Raw genomic sequence first — 18652 nt, forward strand, 5'->3', positions numbered from 1 at the left:
TATTACTGAGATTAAGATGTCAAGTACAGCAAATTCACTAAATGTTTCTTCTAAAAGTGCTTGTTATTAGTTCAACATTGCTAAGTTTTTTTAATTTCCAGCGATCATTTTCTGAGTTACCCTGTATATGCATGATACGCTGCAAAATATGCTCTCTTGATCCGATGTGATCTCAAGCTCGTTAATTACGGCGGGAATTTCAAGGTCATTGGTTCTGTCGCTGACTCCTGCTCGGCGTGCGGTGACGTGGGATTCCTGCTGCCGCGAACGGTAACGAGGGCGATCTTATCAGACAGGCTCAGGTACTGTACCAACGAAAAAAGCAGGATGGTTCTTGGTTGCATATTACTACCGCGTCATTCTGGTTGGGTAGGACGCATCGACTGCGTTTTGTGAAGCTTACGTGGACCCGTCGGGCTAACAGCGGTTCTTGGGTGTATAAATGGGCCGCGTTTCTGGTGCGGATTGATTGAGATAATTGAGTAAAGTTGTTTGGTGGAATGAATTCAGGAACATCCAATAAATCGCTGCGAAGACATCTTTAGCGGATAATGACAGTGACTAGGTCAAGGAGCCTTTTGGGCCATACCCTCCTTCCATCCAGGGGGTGGCGGGACCCACTGGGACCAAGGGCTCCAGTACTGTTCAGTTTAAGATGCTTCTAGGGCTTCCAAAACAAAAAATGGACCGTTGAGCCCGCCGAGGCATCACTATGGCATCCCGAGCCTGAAAAGGTCCCATGAATCCGAGACATGGCCCTGTAACGACGGAATGGGGCCTCTTAACTTGGAAGGCCCCATGCCTCGATCTAACAACCTTCTGGGCGAGATCCCGGCTACGCCACTGATAGCAGAGCCGTTTGAGGGATCGACACGCTTGCGCACTTTTAAGTTGTTCCGTGAGTCGTGACTGCATGGTTGATGATACCAGCAGCGCATTTGTCTTTGAAATATGGGGGAAGAGCGCATTTCTTAATTTTAAAACTACTAATTAATTACTTAAAAGTAATTTTTACTGAGGAGCTCTGGTGAGGTCTCACAAAATGAGTTGAGGGCGGGGGAGGGGATCTGAACAATGAAAAATTACTCAAACAAGCACGCAAGGTAGCTAGCAAACGAATTTTTCCTAGATTTGGCCCACTTCCACTTCCTAAAGTTGAAGGGGGAGGACTGAGGCCCCCCCCCCCAACTGAACATGAGACTACACCCCTGCTGAGGAGGTCTGACTGGGAACGCGGTTGCGCACTGTGGGGACGGACTGCGGTCGACTGTTCAAAACTGTTCGCTACGACCCCGGCGTCGCTTGCAACACACCGATGAAAGCAGGGCCAGCAGAAGCCGTCCAAAGTTGGCGGCCCGATGACCATTGTGGTTGTGTTCTTTCTTTCCAGTCAGCATCATGAGGTCTATGTTAAATTCTCGGGAGGTAGGGAGGGGAAAGGGGCTTAGTTTCCCGCCCCCCCCCCCCCACTTGTTCCCGCGTCCCTGGATGAGGGGTCTAGCGGAAGCTCTCGCCATGCTCAACGTTGCATTGTTTTATTTCCGCGGCCTCATGACGTCATGACACGTCATGACATGACATGTCATGAGGGAAGTATGTTAGTAGCTGAGTGGAGTGGCGATTGTAGGATTGCCGCCAAACCACCTCACGAAGGGACTTGTAAACCACTTGACGTGTAGTGAGGATGTACCAGATAACGCTCGGCCCTTAACTTCCTGCCGACGTTTAACGGGTTTCTAGTCATGTTTGCTCATTCCAGGGCCCATTCATCCGCGCACATCTGGGGGAGGGTCTTTTCTTTTCCTGGATGGTTGCCATGTCTGACAAATGAAGACTCACGCACTCCCGACCCGACCCGACTCCGACTCGATTCGACTCGACTCGACTCGACTCGACTCGACTCGACTCGACTCGACTCGATTCGACTCGACCCAACCCGACCCGACCCGACCCGATCCGATCCGATCCGATCCGATCCGGCCCGATGCAACCCAACCCTACGCAAGGCAGCTTGACACGACTCGACCCGACCTGATCCCGAACCCAAACCCGGACCCGGCCGCGGACCGACCTGACCCGACCCGACCCGACCCGACCCGACCCGACCCGACCCGACCCGACCCGACCCGACCCGACCCGACCCGACCCGACCCGACCCGACCCGACCCGACCCGACCCGACCCGACCCGACCCGACCCGAACAGAACCGAACAGAACCGAACAGAACCGAACCGAACCAAACCGAACTGACCCGACCCGACCCAACCCGACACCACCCTTCTCCACCCGAAAGTTCTCAACTAAACGACATTTTCCACACCGTTCGAAAAGATATGGTTATAAAAGCTGACATCGAAATGCGCCATGGAGTAGGGCGCATTTGCGTCAACAAATTATTTCTTTTTAGGTTCAGGTTTTGTTAAGCCAAACTTGAGAGCTCGTATGCGCTAGGGGTGTAGTTTCTCACTCCATTGCGAGAGCGGACGCTCCAGCTCACCTCCCAAATTGGGCCCCAGGCTCCCAACCATAAAAAGACTGGGCCAAATGCGGGTGCAACCCGTTTGTTGTCGTGTTTTGGGGATAAGTTGCGCCATTTTTGACTGCTCAGCTTTCCCAACTCATTTTGTGAAACTAAGGTATATGCTAGGACTGTTTGTTGGCCGCTAAGGTGGGCGTGCATTTTTGTCGCTTCTCACCATAAAGCGCCAGCTTAGGGGCGTCGCCTTTCGATGTTTGTAGATCTCTATTGGGGAGGGAAATATAGTTGTAAGGTGTAAATGCTTGAAGTTTGTGAAATCGTCCAGCGTCCGTATTTCTGCCATCGGACAGTCTAAAAAATGCGTGGTGGACGAACAAAGGCCGTGTTTGGCGTGCTGCTATACCCATGGTGAGAATCTGGTTGACCTTAATCCTTGTATCTCCTTAAGCATCTGATTTCTATTTGCGCGATCTGGTGCATTGAAGGACTAACGAACCTAGGACAGATTTCATGAAAATGTTCCGAACAATCCAGGAAACACTTCCGTAAAATCCAGGTGCCGCATCCCTTTTGTGTAAAGACATCAAAGTTAGCAGCCGTTTTTTCTCAACTGTCAGCACGTATTTGTGCTGCCCGTAATCAGCGTATGCATGTAGAAGCCTGGAAGACTCGTAGATAAGACAGTAATATTAGCCTTATTCCTCGGAAAAACCAGGAGAATGGAGACATGGACTGATATTTCGGCAACATGCCCTTGTCAAAACAATAGCAGAAGTGAATTCAAGATTGCCTGCCGATGATGAATTCACTTCTGTGTGATGGATTCACTTCTGCTATTGTTTCGATAACGGCATATTGCCGAAATATCAACCTGGACCATATCTCCATTCTCCTGTTTTTTTCTTTCTCCGAGGAATAAGGCTAATACCGCTGTCTTATCCATGTGAATAATGATCCTCGCTAATGCACTGAACAACTTATGAATGGAAGACTTGATCCCCGCGCCAGAGTGAAGGTGCCCAGTTAACTTGCGCTCGAGATTTCATATCTCGCGCGTGTGAATTTTTTGGCTGTACACTCGGCGACCGATTCGAACAGAACAGCAGATACCTGTACGGCTGGCGTTGTTAAATGTTATGTAGGGAGCGAAGAATATTTCTGCAAGGAAACGGACATGAAATATTGGCGACCGGCATCAGCTGTGCCAACTCTGTGATCAACTCTTCAGGTGATCTGGTCGCTGCCCAACTGTTTTAAGCATTTCTCTCGTACATCTTGTTCGTTACATCGCTACGCCTGTCTGCAAGACTGTTCAGTCGTGTTGCATTATCATGCTGATAAATTTAGTCATGTAGAGGAGGTAGTATGGGATACGCCGGCGCCAGTGATTTTGTCCCCATGCATGCTCCGGGTGCATTTCGTCTCCGTCCCACCTGTCCCGAAAACAACAGCGGTCTACGTATTGAAGTAGCCTGACTGCAAGGGCGTGCGCGGTAAATGCGTCCCGCGTATTGATCCTATTACGTCAGTTCGGATCCTAATCGCACCTAGCATCATTAACATTTGTATTACATGCATAGCTGTTACCAGCTGGCGTTCCATTCCAAGGTACTGGATGAACAAATAATCATGTAAATATCTACCCTTCCGTATTTAATTCTTAAACTTCACGAAAGTAAACACCGGACAATTGAGAAGATGCAGGTACGTGATGTGCTGTCGCACCATCGGAGCTCGCATGCTCGCAGGAGCTTGTGGAGGTTGTACCTCAATTGAACAGATCACAAGACAATCCAATGTGTTTGGGCGTTTAGTCAACATATTTAATGGGCCAGCTTTTTGCAAGTGGAAAAGGGAGTGATAGACCACCGCAGACGTGGTTCTGCAAAACGTAAGTTGATCTTGAGCCCACTGTAATGGGGATGCGTATTAATTGCGCGGAGCCGCTGGAAGCAAATGCGGATCTAAGATGCAAATGCGGATAAGACGTGCTTCACATCCGGACCCTCAAACGTGGCAAGAGCGGTTCACTACTTGCAATATGCCAGCGACCCAGTTTAGTAAGAGCCATCCTTGCAAACTTCCATATTGTTCGCTCCCTTGAAAGTAGCCTACTGAGGTTAAGAAGCGGCGAAAACAATACTGCAGTCCGTTGCTTTGACTATTTGAGTCGTTTGGCCGTAGAGGTTGGCTTCAGTGGAAGAGGCCTCGCTTAGCGGCTGGTTTCGCCATAGAGCTGCTACGAAAACGGAGCACCGTAATGCAAAAAGCCACGTGTTTTAAAAAGACCCAGTGAAGGTCCAGGCGCACTCTTTACATTTGGTAGCCAAATACATTAATAGACGACGGAGCAGGGCCTGAAAAGCTTCAGCTTTTTACGAAACTTATGTTGACAAGCTGCGAACGAAAATCTCATCCGCATGCCTAATGCGTAGGTGGCAGTCTGACATAGAATTAGCATAGGATAGAGAAAGATATATGAAAATACATTTAAAGCACCTTTGGCGTTCGAACTTATAGGGATGTTTCTACGCTCCTGGCCAAATCGGTTGAGTTGTGCTGACTCATCGGCTCGTGACTTTCGGGATGTTTAAGCAACCAGTGCAGGTCACTTCGGTTGGTGATGCCGCGCCAGCAAATAACGTATCGTTGCGTTTTTGCAGCGTGTACGTACCGTCCCTTTCCCCACTAGCTGAGCTGAATGTGTGAATGGATTATATAACGAGCGCTTGCCGGTCACATTTAATATCCATTGGAGGGAAATGGCACACGGAATATAATGGCGACACGCACGCCAATTTACCCCTTGCAAGTCATCTATTTTTATCCCAAATGACTGAATAGTTGGTGGGAACCTAACGCTCACGCGTGGCCAAGGGCACGTCGTGTGTAGTCGGAAAGCATGTCTCAAAAGAATGCTGAATTCAACTTATACTGTTGACGGCACCAGTACCACTGCCTTACATGTGCCTTACGTGTTTCAAGACATCCGATGCATATTTTTGTTATGAAATAGAATAAACTCCGGTAGTTTTACAGCACTCTCAATTAGAGGTTTTATGTGAATAAAGTCATACCGTATCTTAAAACCGCTTTGGGTTCTGCAGACCGGGCACATACCTGCTTTGACAACTGGGGGTATGGATTAAGTAGGGAGCCATATCTAGCTCCACCAGTCGGTACATCTGTGTGAGTGCCATATTTTTAGCCGACCATTAGTAAAATAGGCGGATATTTTAAGTGACATTATCATTGTGGATCTATAGTATATGATCTGTAATACAGAAAACTGATCGAAACGCGGGTCTTGCTGATCGATCCAACTTCCCCGAAAATCGCGCTGTTCAGCAGTGGTCGCGTAGCGCATCATGACTTACTCAGGATTTTACAACATTCCTATATTTTGTGACATGGCGTCACTAGTACCTAATTGCGTGCAGACGTCATGCGTGCAATGAAGGGCGGACCCAGCACCATGTCTTGAGCAGCCATGTTTTAAGTAATGCGCCAACCCTCCGAAATTGAGTACTAAAATAGTATGCAAAATATCTGAGTGCTTTTCAATCGTTAATAAGCGAGCCATAAACCCCTTAACCTCCGTGAATCCGCTCCTGGATATAAAAGCGCATACGTGCTTGCGACGTCTAACTACACATATGCATGTATACATAATGCAACATGCCACCCAGATGTTGATACGTACATTTGTTCGCGTATTTGCCGCGACATTGTTTAAGTGCATGTAACGCTCTCGTCACAACGTATCGTGGCTTGCCTCTGACGATTACGCCCTTCAAATGACTGATTTTCTTGCAATCGTGCTTTTTATGTGCGTCGGCTTCCCCCAGAATCGCTATGGATTCAGACGACGATCGATTGGAAATCGTGGAAGACGGCAGCGGAAGATGATATTGCGGATGGATCCTCCACCGTATCCAACGACTGGGGTTTGAGATCACAGGATAGCGGTCCATGGCAAGGGAGGGCCAGTGAACAGTCATTTCTCCCAAAGCCCGCAATTATGGTGGCCGAGGAGCCGACTGAGTTGGATACCCATGCTACGGAGGAGCCGCTGTTCGCAGAGCCCCCTGCCGCAGCTGAACCGGTATGCTGCGTCGCTGAGGTTGCGAGAGTGATGAATAAAGATGGCGCCAGTGATCTAGAAGATGGAGAGCTGGAGGAGGCGAGCTGGAAGACGACGACGGAGAAATCTCTGAGCCGGCGGTGGAGCAAAAAGTTCCAGCTTCGTCTGCTTTGGACGCGCTGCCTGCGGCGAGTGGGGAGTCCTTCGCCCCCACAGAAGATCCGACCATCGGAAGCACAGGGGACGGAATATCTGTTGAACCAAGAGGCCACCAAGAGGATGAAAAGGCGTCTGGAGATATGGAACATACCAACGTAAAAACGGCAGAAAAGGTATTGCTCTGCACCTGGTAGATATTGTGGTCTTGGACATAACCGCCACCACATTCACATGCGTGCGAATTGCGAAACAGTTTGATTACCTACGTGACTACAATACGCCGTTATTAATGTCGATCTGTATGTGTCGTCTGCAGCGACGGTACTGGTCAGAGGAGGAGGCTGACGACGACGCGGTCTACGTGCGTGGTGCGTCTCCAGTCCACCGCCCGAGGCGAGTGGCGACGCACTACGGAAGATACGAGCATGAATATGCTACGTTCACCAGTCCTCGCTCGAAGAGGGGCAGAGCGGATAAGGCCAAGCGTAAATCCTCGGCCACCTGTGGCTTCTTCATGCAAGGGAAATGCCACAAGGTTTGTTATGGTATCAATCTGCCTTTCTTGCAGGGTTCGTCTCCATGCGCCAAACATATCGCCTGGGATGTTCAATTGGGTCAGCGTTTATTAGGCGGCGTTTCACTGCGTGTACATACAGTGTCTGAAAGGCTGTTGTTAGCTTGCATCTGGTAGCCTGTGCTGTGACCTACGTGTCTAGACTAGCAGGGCGCATTAAGAATTGAGCCATTTGTACAGGAACTTATCCTATACGATTAGGCTCTGGGCAAATCGAAGGAAAAGCTCTTGATGACAACTGCTTCCTGCGTCGGTGTGAAGCTCACAGGTCAGCTTCTCCCGTAAAACCAACAAACTTTGGGTTGTTTTGCTTATTGGACAGGCACTTGACTTGCTGTGTCATTAGTACATAATGGTATCGTGTGGCCACCTCGCAATACGGCCGATATGTTAACGAAATTCGCAGCAGCAAGCTTGTAGAGAGTTGGTTTTACTTCAGTGGAATGCGGGGAGAAACGAATGCATTTCCAGGATGTGCTACCTGTCGATGTCGGCGATTGATGTTAAGGTTTTGTCGAAGTATGAGGTACCGACTGTTACCGTCTAAACGTATTTTCGAAACTATTGCACAAAGCTCACATGCAAGCGTACACGCCGGATGTTATCGTGGACTGGATTCCGCAGGTTTCGAACTCACGCCGCGTGTTGACAAAACCAAGGCCGGACTTCCGATATTTTTCCCTTAATATGTTTTACGAAGGGATGAACTAAGTTGAGACGGGAGTCCGCCAGCTTCTGGTGGTCTTGTACAAAATTTCTGACATCCTGAAGTCAGGTCACGACCTTGAGAAGGGGTACAAATCGCAGGTACTAGTTTTTCGCCACTTACCGTGTTTTTACAAATCTTGGCGAATAAACAAACAGGAATCCGGCTTAGTATGGGAGTATGCCGGCCGTGGATGCGCTTAAATAGATTTTCAGCGCCTACGATTCAGCCGTTAACATTCAAGGTATTATGGTGCCCAGTACCCATCAGCATTGTGTATTTTGTGTCGATATTATGACGTTATTTTGCAGAATTAAACATATGTATATCAATATGTTGCAGATATATGCTTACATATATGCATATTATTTGGCGGTAATATTTTCTCGCTTTATTATGCTTGTCCTTAGCATTTGTTTTTTAAAATCTTTACTCCCACAAATGATAAAAACCTGCCATACGGCAGTTATTTTACATGGTTTTTTTCGAGGCCCCGTGGTCATAATGAGGCATGCATTGATACGGAGAACGGTTCACACACCGGGTCCAGACGTATGGCCAGGAATGTGTCGCGGGCAGTGTCGCGTTTTCGGCGAAGATGGGTACCTGTCATCCGCGTATCACGGGGTTCTCGGGGAGACGCCTTCAAACCGAATGCAGGGCTGGGGTGCAATTTTTTTTCCAGCAGAGTATACATTTTCCGAACCGTCGTGAATAATAATGATGAGGACGTGTTAACCGTAGATCATCTTGGCCGGATTCCCGAGGCTCTCGGTCAGGCATGCATCATGTTAAAGGGCTGAAATGTTGACACATGTTTTTTTTAGCGTGTGGCTATTTTCTGCGAACTCTTACGTCGAGTGAATGTGAAGAATGTGACCTCCGTATACACTAGACGTTACGGTTTACTGACAAGTTTTCTCATGGAACCGATGCGACTTTTCGCGGAACACGTTGAGGTGTCCATATTTTGATAACTCACCTGTGAAGTGATTCCATGAATATCACAGAAATCAGGTAAAAAGTAAATCACGATCATACACATGACCCGGCACAGTGCTTGGCAGATCGCATTCCGGGTGTCAAAGTCGGTACCTTAGATACCAGCATCACGTCATGCGTAGTCAGACGGTGACCTCTCGAGGTCAGACACTTCGAATGCATGTGTGTCACCCCATCCTTTCACATAACTTTAACTGACCCAGGGGTCTCAGATGTTGCAGCCGCCTTCACAGATGCCGTCTCTAACTTGTCCAACATTCCATCGCCGATCATTGTACGGTGTACGTCGCCACTTGCCAATGGCAAGCAAACGGCGAAATGGGTAACCTTCCTTGGCATTCTTTCAGGGAAGAATGTGTCATTTTGCTCACAAGGCAATTCCACCGCGGAAGATGGAGCTGTGCAAGTTCTATGCCAAAGAATGTTGCGTGAAAGAAGCGCATTGCCTGTATTTACACAAAGGATTCCCCTGCAAAATGTTCCATACTGGCGCCAGGTGTTTCGAAGATGACAAGTGCAAATTCAGCCACAAGCCCTTGACAGATGTTACGCAATCAATTTTGCTGAAGGTAAGACTTGTCTTCAAATTGTACACGTCAATTGTGCGTTTTTACAGCGCGCTCGTGCCGTAATAATATTGATCATAGGTCACCCGCGGACAGCAGCGTGGCCAGAGAGGCGGTTGTGCGTTTGTGTTCCGATTTTATTGATGACATCAATCGACAATCACTAACCAGGACATGGTGACGTCTGTTACTCGCAATTTCTGACTAGTCTTGGAATATGAATCAGTCTGCTTGGTCATGCACACTTGAGGTTGTTTGCTTTGGAGAAGTCTGCGTCTGTGGCCGTCTGCGCCAGACATGATGTGACTGCGAATAGGTTCCTTGGTTCCAGAATGCTGGAACCCACGGACTTTTTGTTGAGCCGCGTCGGCTCTTGGATCATCGGGTGTCTGCCCTATCATAAAAAGTGAATGGATTGCTATGTTTGCAGGTTTTTACAGCTCCTTGGTTTGCTACTTATCATTTAATAAGGTTCGGCATGTGAACCGGGAATGAAAAATACAGTTGGCGGGCTCATGCACACTTGTGGGGGGAGGGGGGGGGGGAACTTGCCATGCGGGGCGAGTTTTGAACTTTGGTGCAAGGCGGGTGTGGGTGCTCCAAATATAAAATGCGGCAGTTCTCGTGTACATGCGTGCATGTGAACGGTGCCAGCTACACTCCCGAACGGCCCGGCTCGTTCTGTGCTGTGATGCTGGTAAGGCGAAGTGTCTACCTGTGCTGTTTTCCGTATATGGTACAGGATACATATCCAGCCCGACTGCCATCTTGCCTGTCCGTGCATCACGCCTTCTGCGCCTCGCCAGCACCTGGACACGGCGCCGCCCGAGATCCTGGGAGATTTCCCACGCATGGGGCGCGCCACCGCCCTGCACATGATCGAACTGGCCGCCGCCAAGCGCGAGAACGGCGACCAGCCCAACTTCTCGTTCCCCAACATCGAGCAGACCAGATACACCCACCTAGGTAAGCCCGAGATTCGTCAGCTCGGCATGGTGGAGCCGGAAACAGCTTATGCTCCGGAAATGGCACGATAAGCTCTTCATAAGTGTCATAAGCTGCGCCTCAAAGCGCTTTCTTTTGTCCTCGCTTTCACATAGCTTTTGAATGGCAACATGAAATGCGTGCGATAGCTTTTGAGTGTCCTGACATGAAAAGTCAAGCGTTACTAACAATTCCTGTAATAATTGATCCAAACAGCTAAGCGTTCATATCCTGTGATGCGTATAGACGAAAGTGTGATGGTGGTAAATACGGATGCCTTGTATTTGCGTGACCGCGGCCCTGCTAACCATCTACTGATACGTCCGCTCTTGTTTCCTCTTTCACCACTTTGCCCTGAGCCCACGCAAAAAATACGCCTCAAAAACACAACCTCACGAGCATGTTGCCACCGGCTGCCATGAACCAACCTCACGGCCGTATATAGCTGTCCCGCTCCCGCCCGAGCATCTGCGCAGACCCCGAACATGGGGCCCCAGTGCGGGCCCCCAGCTCCACAAAAGCCAAACCATTGGGTATTCGTTCTGGCCCACACCCACATTCACGTGAACGACACCTCTTACCCTGCGGCATGCTAACCAGACATGGGTCGGATTCCGACCGGACTCGGAGACGTACTCGGACTCATGGCCGGACTCCAGTGGATCGATTTCTGGATACATAACGCTCAGATTTACCAATGATTTGGACTTGGACTGAATTTGATTCAAGACGCACTACTTAAAAAGGAGGGCTCCGAGTCGAATCCCGGAAGAACACAGGAGTTTGACTCCGACTCAGATATTCTAGAAATATGGGATTGGGGACAAAGCTATGGTTATCATTCAGGTTTTCACGGCAGTTGAGGGATGCGCTTAAATGGCAGAGCACCACTTGTGAAAGACAGTGATGGAAAGTATAGTACGGTTAAGTATATGCGTACCAATGAAGCTGTGTAAGGTTGGGAAGGTGTGTGAGATTTGCCTAATTCAATTTCGGTTGAGTTTGGTCTCACATTACTAATACAGGCCAGATTACGTTGCCAAGCTAGCAAAGGGCGATAAGCGCAGGCCGGCGTTTCAGTGACGGTTCTACTGTCGCTTCGGCAAAACATGAGGTTACCGATGCAAATTTCGCCTTGCATCAGGCTCTTCGTCTGGCTTTATTTAGTAAGCAACTACTCGACTCCGGCTCAAGACATTAGGCCTTAGAAACGGACCGAAACTCGGACTAAGCCTCCGAAGACTGACTTTGACTTTGACGCGAACTCATCCCAATGCACTGTGGCAGTGATCGGACTCGGACGCATGCAGCGTGACACGAGTGGACTCATCACACTCGAACTCTAACTCGCGCTCGGACCCGGACCCGGGCTCTCGAGCTCAGACATCAGCCGCTGCTGACTCGGCTCTGCGCTGCTGGTGCCGCAGTGAAGGAGACGCCCAGCGGCGGCGGCGTGGCGTCGGGCCGCGGCCCCGGCGGCGCGGCGTCCAGCCGGCCCCGCTCCGAGCGGGCCCAGAGCGGCGGCGGCCGGCGCCGCTGGCCGCACGGCGCCGAGCGGCGGGACGGCGCCGAGCGACGGCAGCGGCGCCGGCACAGCCGCGAGCGGCGCCGGCGCCGCCGCGCCGAGCGGCATCCTCAGCCAGAGCCGGCGCCAGCGGCACCGAAGCCGGAGCCGACGGCGCCGGCGGCGGCCGTGGAGGCCGGCCGAGACTACGTCAGCAGCCTGCCGGCCAGTCAGCGGCAGCTCTACCTGCGCATCCAGCAGCAGCAGAAGGAGAACGTGCCCAGAGAGGTGAGAATGCACCCGGCCCGGGCGTGGTGACTGCGTGTGCAGGGGTGCAGTGGCACTACCCAGGCAGCTCGCCGGAAAGTAAAGGTCGATTATGCACAAAATGTAAGAAAACTAATGTACAGCATTAGCCTTATCCCGGGATGGTTGTGAGATGATGGCTGTAGCCTGCAGGTACCAGGCTACCGCCTACCGGCGGCTGGTGAGTGGACTGCTGCGCTGATGACCACGGGGGTGAGCGACTGGTGACCCTGCGGCAGGACACGCCGCAGCCGACCGATGACGAGGCGCGGATGGCCGAGGATAACTGGTACTCCAGCGACGAGGAGGACGCGCCGCCGCTCACCGACGTGCTGAGGAAGATTTCCACCGAGGTGAGCCGCGCCGGCGGGCGGCTCTCAGTCGGGCGTCAGTCGCGCGATGCAGCTGGACAGCTGCCGGGAATTGCCGGAGCTCGGGAGCTCGCTCGCTCCGGTGGCCTCGGGGCGTCGCCCGCAGCCGCCGCGTGGCTTTGCTGTTACGGCTGTCTCTTCAGTGGCGAGCATTTGAGGTGTGGCTGATAATACCATACGTAACGTGATGAAGCGGAGTCCTGTGCCAGTCGAGATTATTTGGGCATGTAAAAGCAAACAACTTTCAAATGATCGATCGTGGTTGGGAAACATTTGGATGGCCGCTTCATCTTTCCCTTCTCGGACACACCGCACCAAGGGCAAAATATATCATCAGTGATTCGGAAAAGACTGCTAAACACAACCTTCAACACAGGTTGTCGGCGCCCCTGCTTCACACATGCAGTCTGAGCTTCGTGTTCGTGATTCACCTTGTGCCATGCGTATGAGTTAAACCATGTTATGGCTGGCGTGCTCCAGCCAGCGCAGCCGGCAGGACCAGCCCGGCGGAGCGCGGGCGACATCGACCCGGTGGAGGCCATCAGCCAGCTGCTGATGACGATCAAGAACAGCACCAAAGACGACCGCTGGGGGTATGTGCTCGCGTCGGCCTTACCACTTCCAGTCCCGGATGGCCAGCTTCCCCCAGTCCGTACTGCATCTTCACGTCTACGTGGAATAGGACCCATGTTATGCCACTAGTGCGCACATTATCCACGTCATCCCCAGTACATGTTCCGTGTTTTCACTGTCTCTTTCCTTCGTGCCGTCCTCCTGGTCCCGATCCTCACGTCCTTCGTCGAACCGTGTCGCACCGCGTCCCCAGAGCCGGCGGCTGCACGACGAGTGCCGCCACGAGCCGAGCCGACCTCGACCTGCGCAGCTGCTGCCGCTCCGGCCAGCCAGAGGGCACCGAGACGGGGTCACAAGCCCACTCCACGCACCCGCCGGCAGAGTGTGAGCTCCTGGGCGCGGCCTGGGGCGACGCGGCTGATGTCATGGTGATGGAGACTGACGACTGGTGCGGTGAGAACGCTTCAGAAAGCGCGAACGCCGCGCGGAGGAAGGCACAAGGAGCGCGGGGACCAAGCGTTGAGCGCGGCACCATAGTTGACATGGAGATCGACTCAGAATCGTCGTCGCTGCCGGGCATCGAGCTGGGTGTGGCGCCTGACGGCATGCCAGGAGGCCATGGTGGGACGGCCTCGTCCGACACCGACTTGCGCATAGCCGACCAGGACCTGCGCGTGCCAGATCAGGACCTCCGTATGACGGACCAGGGCCGCCACACGACCCACCGAAACCTCGGTGCGTCCGACCAAGACCTGCGCGTGGCCGATGAGGACCTCCGTGTGGCCGGCAAGGGTCTGCAGGTGGCCGAACGGGACCGCCGCGTCGCGGACGATGCCTTTCGCGTGTCCGACCCCGGTCCGATGGAGGCGGCGCGCTGGCCAACCGCCGAAGAGCTGCCGTTGCCCTTCAAGCCGGTACACCTGCAGCCGTGCGCCGAGATCGACGCGTCGGCGGCGGCCGGCGCGCCGCTGGCCTGGGCGCTGGTGCCGGTGGAAGCCGAGCGCGCCGACTACGGCCGCCTGCGGCTGCGGCTGGCGGAGGCGGCCGGCCGCGCCGACCCGCGCCTCCGGCAGCCGCGCCGCCGCGGCCCGGCCGACGAGAAGGCGGCCGCGGTGCGGCCGGCCCGCGCCGGCGAGGCGGCCGCGCAGGGGCGCGACCGGGCGGAGCTCTGGCGCGACGGCGGCCGCGACCCAGCGCGCGAGGGACCGCCGCTGGATGCGGCAGCTGGGGACGGCCGGCGGGAGGCGGCACACGACGCTCGGGAGAAGGCGCCCGGGGAGGCGCGACGCACGCCGCAGAAGGATCCGCGGCATGCGGCGCACGGTCCTGCGCGGCAGGAGGGCGCACAGCGACTGGTGCGCGCGTCCCCCTGCGCGCCGCGGCGTCCGACGCACGCGGCCCGCTGTGCGCCACAGCACGGCTCGACGCCCGTGAAGAGCTGGTATGGGCCGCAGCAGACCGCTGCACTGGAGCAGGGGCAGTGGCCGGACGACGCCGCTCAGGAGGCGTACGCTCACGCTGCAGGTCTGCTCGGCCGACCTGGCGGCGGCCAGCGCCACCTATACCCGGGGCAGCTGTCCGGGCAGAGGCAGGTGGCGGCTCGGTGTCCGGGCCAGCCGACCGGCCGGCGGCCGCCGTGCCCGCCCAGGGCCGCCGGTCCGACGGCGCCAGGCCGACGGCCGCCCCCGCTGATGAATGCGCTGCTGCCCAGCCCGCCAGCCTGCGCTGGCCTGCTGCCGCTGGGCCATCGCGGTCTGCTGGGCGCCGTGCCGACCCTCCGCGGCCCGCCGCCGCTGCTGGCGGCCGGCGCCGTCCGGCAGCAGGGCGGCGCTGCCCCACGGTGGAGGCCGCCGACCCTCTCCCGCCAGTGACACGCGCCTCTCGTCGTCGTGACCCGCGGCGGCGCCGTCTCCCGGCCGCGAGGCGGTCGAGCTCCGGCGGTGGCAGTGACGCAACAGGAGTGGCCGGCCGGCACAGCTTGTGGTCACTGCTCGGACGGTCCCACCACGCTGCGGTCGTGTGCGTCCATACCGGCGTGACCAGTTGAGTGTTCGCATGGCGAGCAAGCTCTGGTACAGTTCGACGATATGTGCGGATGCTGGTTAGCAACGTGGGTATTTGTAAGGATGAGCCGCATAAAAACAATCGCATGTCGTTCTTTTGTGGTGAATGGTGTAAGGAGCGATGCAGCGCGCGCAAGTGTATTCGAATCTCGCAGGCTCCTTGAAAAATGAAGTTACGTGGACACATTGATCGCAAACCTTATGCCATTTAAATATAGTTTTTGACATCATCAAAAGTGAGAAATGCGTGGCGTCATTTGTCATCCCTGCGGAGACGTCAACAAATGCCTTTTTGAAATCTGCCATCCCAAGGCAAAAAGGCTGAAGTGCTATGTTACCTAACGGCGCCTAGGCCTTTTTGCCTTTGGACAGCAGAAATGTATTCAGTGCGGTGTGGGCCAACACCGCAAACGTCCCAGACCTCTGGCGAGTGTCTGGAGGAGACACCGCACTGCTGACAATGACACTGCTGATTGCAGACCGCACGAATATGTAGCCTGCGACAATCATCAGCAAAACCCGTTGAGAGTAATGTCTTCAGTAATCTCAGATCAGTACGTCCCCTTCAAAATGCACGGTAGTGATCTTCATCGAAAATATCACGCGAACCAGTGCACCCGGGGACCTTGAGGCATCGCTAAACAGGACTCCAGTTAGTGCTCCTTGCATGCTGGTAAGTGACTGGTGCAACCAATGGAAGCGTCCAGGCGAGAACAGTGACATTCCTCCGCCCCCATTGACCAATCCGTTGAAGTCGAGCCGCCCACCCGTGGCGGAGTGGGGGTGCGAGACGCTTCGGTGCTCGCTGCTCGCCCCTGGTGCTCGCGATTTTTCGTCGGCGGCCTGCAGCCCGAGACCGCGATCATTGAAGGTCAGAGGGCGAGGCGGGCCGTGCCGAGTGTGGCAGCGTGCTGGACTTTCGCCACGAATTTTGCCGTTGGACTGGAATTTTACGATCGGATGGTGGGCTCAGGGCTCATACAAGGACTGCCTAACGTGGTCCCTTGTCACCCTAAATTCACCCGATCAAAAAGTTTGGAACAAATTTTTATCAGGCTGGGGACCGATCCATCGATATGATGTGCGGTATGAGAGCAGACAGCAGTACTTCTGCTGTGAATGCGATCCGCCCCACGGAAAGTGCTGGCGGTGATCTAAGGCTGCTCCAGTCGCGGCGGAGCATCGTTTATAATTTGGGAGAGGGCAAAACTGATTTTTAACTTCTTCGTTGCAACGCCATTGATTTATTTTAACACATTTTTTGAGTTGGCGAGGCGGCTGCTTGCTCAGCCATTCCCTAAGTTGCCGAGCCTGAACTATTCCAATTTTGGTCATTTCAGAAAGTCGTCTGCTATTTGCCGCCAGCCCATCTAATATGCGTTCGTGGCGAGACGTCACGGACCTGTGACAGAGCAGCAGTCGAAAGACTGCCTATCGTGGCCGCTGGGAGTAATTTTCTACCGAGATCTGGGCCATTTTGCTACCAATCCGGAGACAAACCAGTTGTCATGAGCTGAAACCCATGCGTACGACATGAGATCGGATCACTAATCCATCCAGCAGACACCATATAGCAAGACACTGCACCACTGTTGGCAAAACCACAAAGAATGGGCCGCTTACCTAGCAAAAACCGCGTCACGACATTAATCAGCCACGCTGCATTTCACCGCCACCACACCATGAAGACAAATGACCGGCCCGCCTCTGACGCGGCAGCAGCCGAGCTCATTGCGGGGGGAAACTGCACAGCGAGCGAGGCTGGCCTTGCGCTGAATATGCATCGGGCAGGGCCGATGTTTGAGAACGCCAGAACAGCTGATCGAAACGACTTACTGGTCTCGAAGGGCCGTCGTGATTGAGAGGTAACGCGCGCGCATGGCTTGTTCTCGTCTCGAAAACAAACCTTTGACGAATGGGGAGATCCAGAAAACCCCAGAAACGAGGCGTTCGAAACATTTCTCGCGGAAGCACCAGATATGCTGAAATAACGCACGGCTTGACAAGAAAAGGGGTTATCAGATACGAGGGAGACCACCAAACTTACCGTAAATTTGGTAAAGGACGTCCGCAGTGAAATGTCCTTCGCTGACATCAGCCCGCTTCACTTGCACGAGTTACGGGGAGGTGGCGCACGCATACCGCAGTCCCACGCCACATCATCTGGTCACACGCCGCCGGATCTGTTTCGCCCGGGTTATCGCTAGCGAAGTTCCGGCTGGGTCGCAGCGCCCACAGACCGCGCCCTGGGGCGATGTCGCGTGAAATGACGATTTCGCAGTCCCACCGCCGCGAAATGTCGCACCCAGTCACGAAACGCTGGAAACCACGTTATCCCTCCCGGCAACCGCGCGGAAATGTCTTGCTGGGGCTTGTCCAAGAACAGCGAACCAACTTAAACTGTCCGCAGAATTGCCTCTCGCATACCAATTAGAAAGTGTGCCTTACGTCAGGGACTAACTTGGTCCTGACGTAGGCCGGCACCCGGTGAACCATACCCACGCGCCGAGAAGTCAATCCATCACGCGCCCACGCCGAATGAATGCTGTACGGTCGTTTTCGACAGGTGCGCAGCTGTCCGTGCTTGCTGTGTTCCTGTATACTAAGACACTACAGGTATTTCTTTTGAAATGGATTCTAGTGTGTATGCACTATCGCCCCCAAAACCATAAAGCAGACGCTTCTTTTCCGTCGTCGGTGGCACTATCGGTCTCGAACGTTCGTCGCCTCCGCCTGACAAACAAACGAAGACGATTTGTCTATCGCTGCGGCTGCCTCAGATTTAGAACCAACGTGACCAGGGGCGACGGCCACGTGACGGGCGACCAGGCAGCCCGCGAGTGATGACTCGCGGAAATGCGTATCCAGCTGGCACGTCACAATGAACGCGCATAACAAGAAAGCAAACGTCCGTTGAACACGTTCTGTAGAAGGCCAGGAACGCCCCTGTTCCATTGAGACCACAGCACGAGTCTGGCGTCCGGGAACAGAGCCAGTTTTTCCGCTGACTGCTGGATTGTGGCGGTATTATTCCCACAAGCCAACACGAGGCCGTGACCTCCAAGTGGCCTCGGACAGGTGTGGTGCCGTCTCCGTGCTGATCCGCGCCACCCGGAGCGCAGCCGTGTTCACCCGTCCCAGGAGAGCACAGCCCTCTGGAACGCCGACAGGCAGCCGCAGGGGGTACGCTCGCCGTCCACCCGGGCCTGCGACGCGCGCGCCGGCTCGGCCGCCGCGCCCCACACGCAAAGCAGTCGCAGCACCAACACGTTACTTTATTG

General features: G+C 53.9%; 1 protein-coding gene across 1 annotated transcript; it reads left to right on the top strand.

Annotated features, from left to right (window-relative positions):
- Positions 1 to 3611: 3611 nt before the first annotated feature.
- LOC119090185 (uncharacterized) lies at positions 3612 to 15201 on the top strand. The gene is made up of 12 exons (XM_037212975.1): positions 3612 to 3707; positions 6328 to 6895; positions 7039 to 7257; positions 9352 to 9573; positions 10377 to 10536; positions 11982 to 12007; positions 12254 to 12346; positions 12604 to 12717; positions 13216 to 13328; positions 13562 to 14222; positions 14724 to 14815; positions 15177 to 15201. Exons 2-12 carry the CDS (start codon positions 6863 to 6865, stop codon positions 15199 to 15201), a joined length of 1758 nt encoding a protein of 585 aa, XP_037068870.1. The 5' UTR covers positions 3612 to 3707; positions 6328 to 6862.
- The last annotated feature ends 3451 nt before the right edge of the window (positions 15202 to 18652 follow it).

Source organism: Pollicipes pollicipes, unplaced genomic scaffold (genome assembly GCF_011947565.3).
Source record: "Pollicipes pollicipes isolate AB1234 unplaced genomic scaffold, Ppol_2.1 Scaffold_3087;HRSCAF=3621_pilon_pilon_pilon, whole genome shotgun sequence".
In the NCBI taxonomy this organism is placed as follows: Eukaryota; Metazoa; Arthropoda; class Thecostraca; order Pollicipedomorpha; family Pollicipedidae; genus Pollicipes; species Pollicipes pollicipes.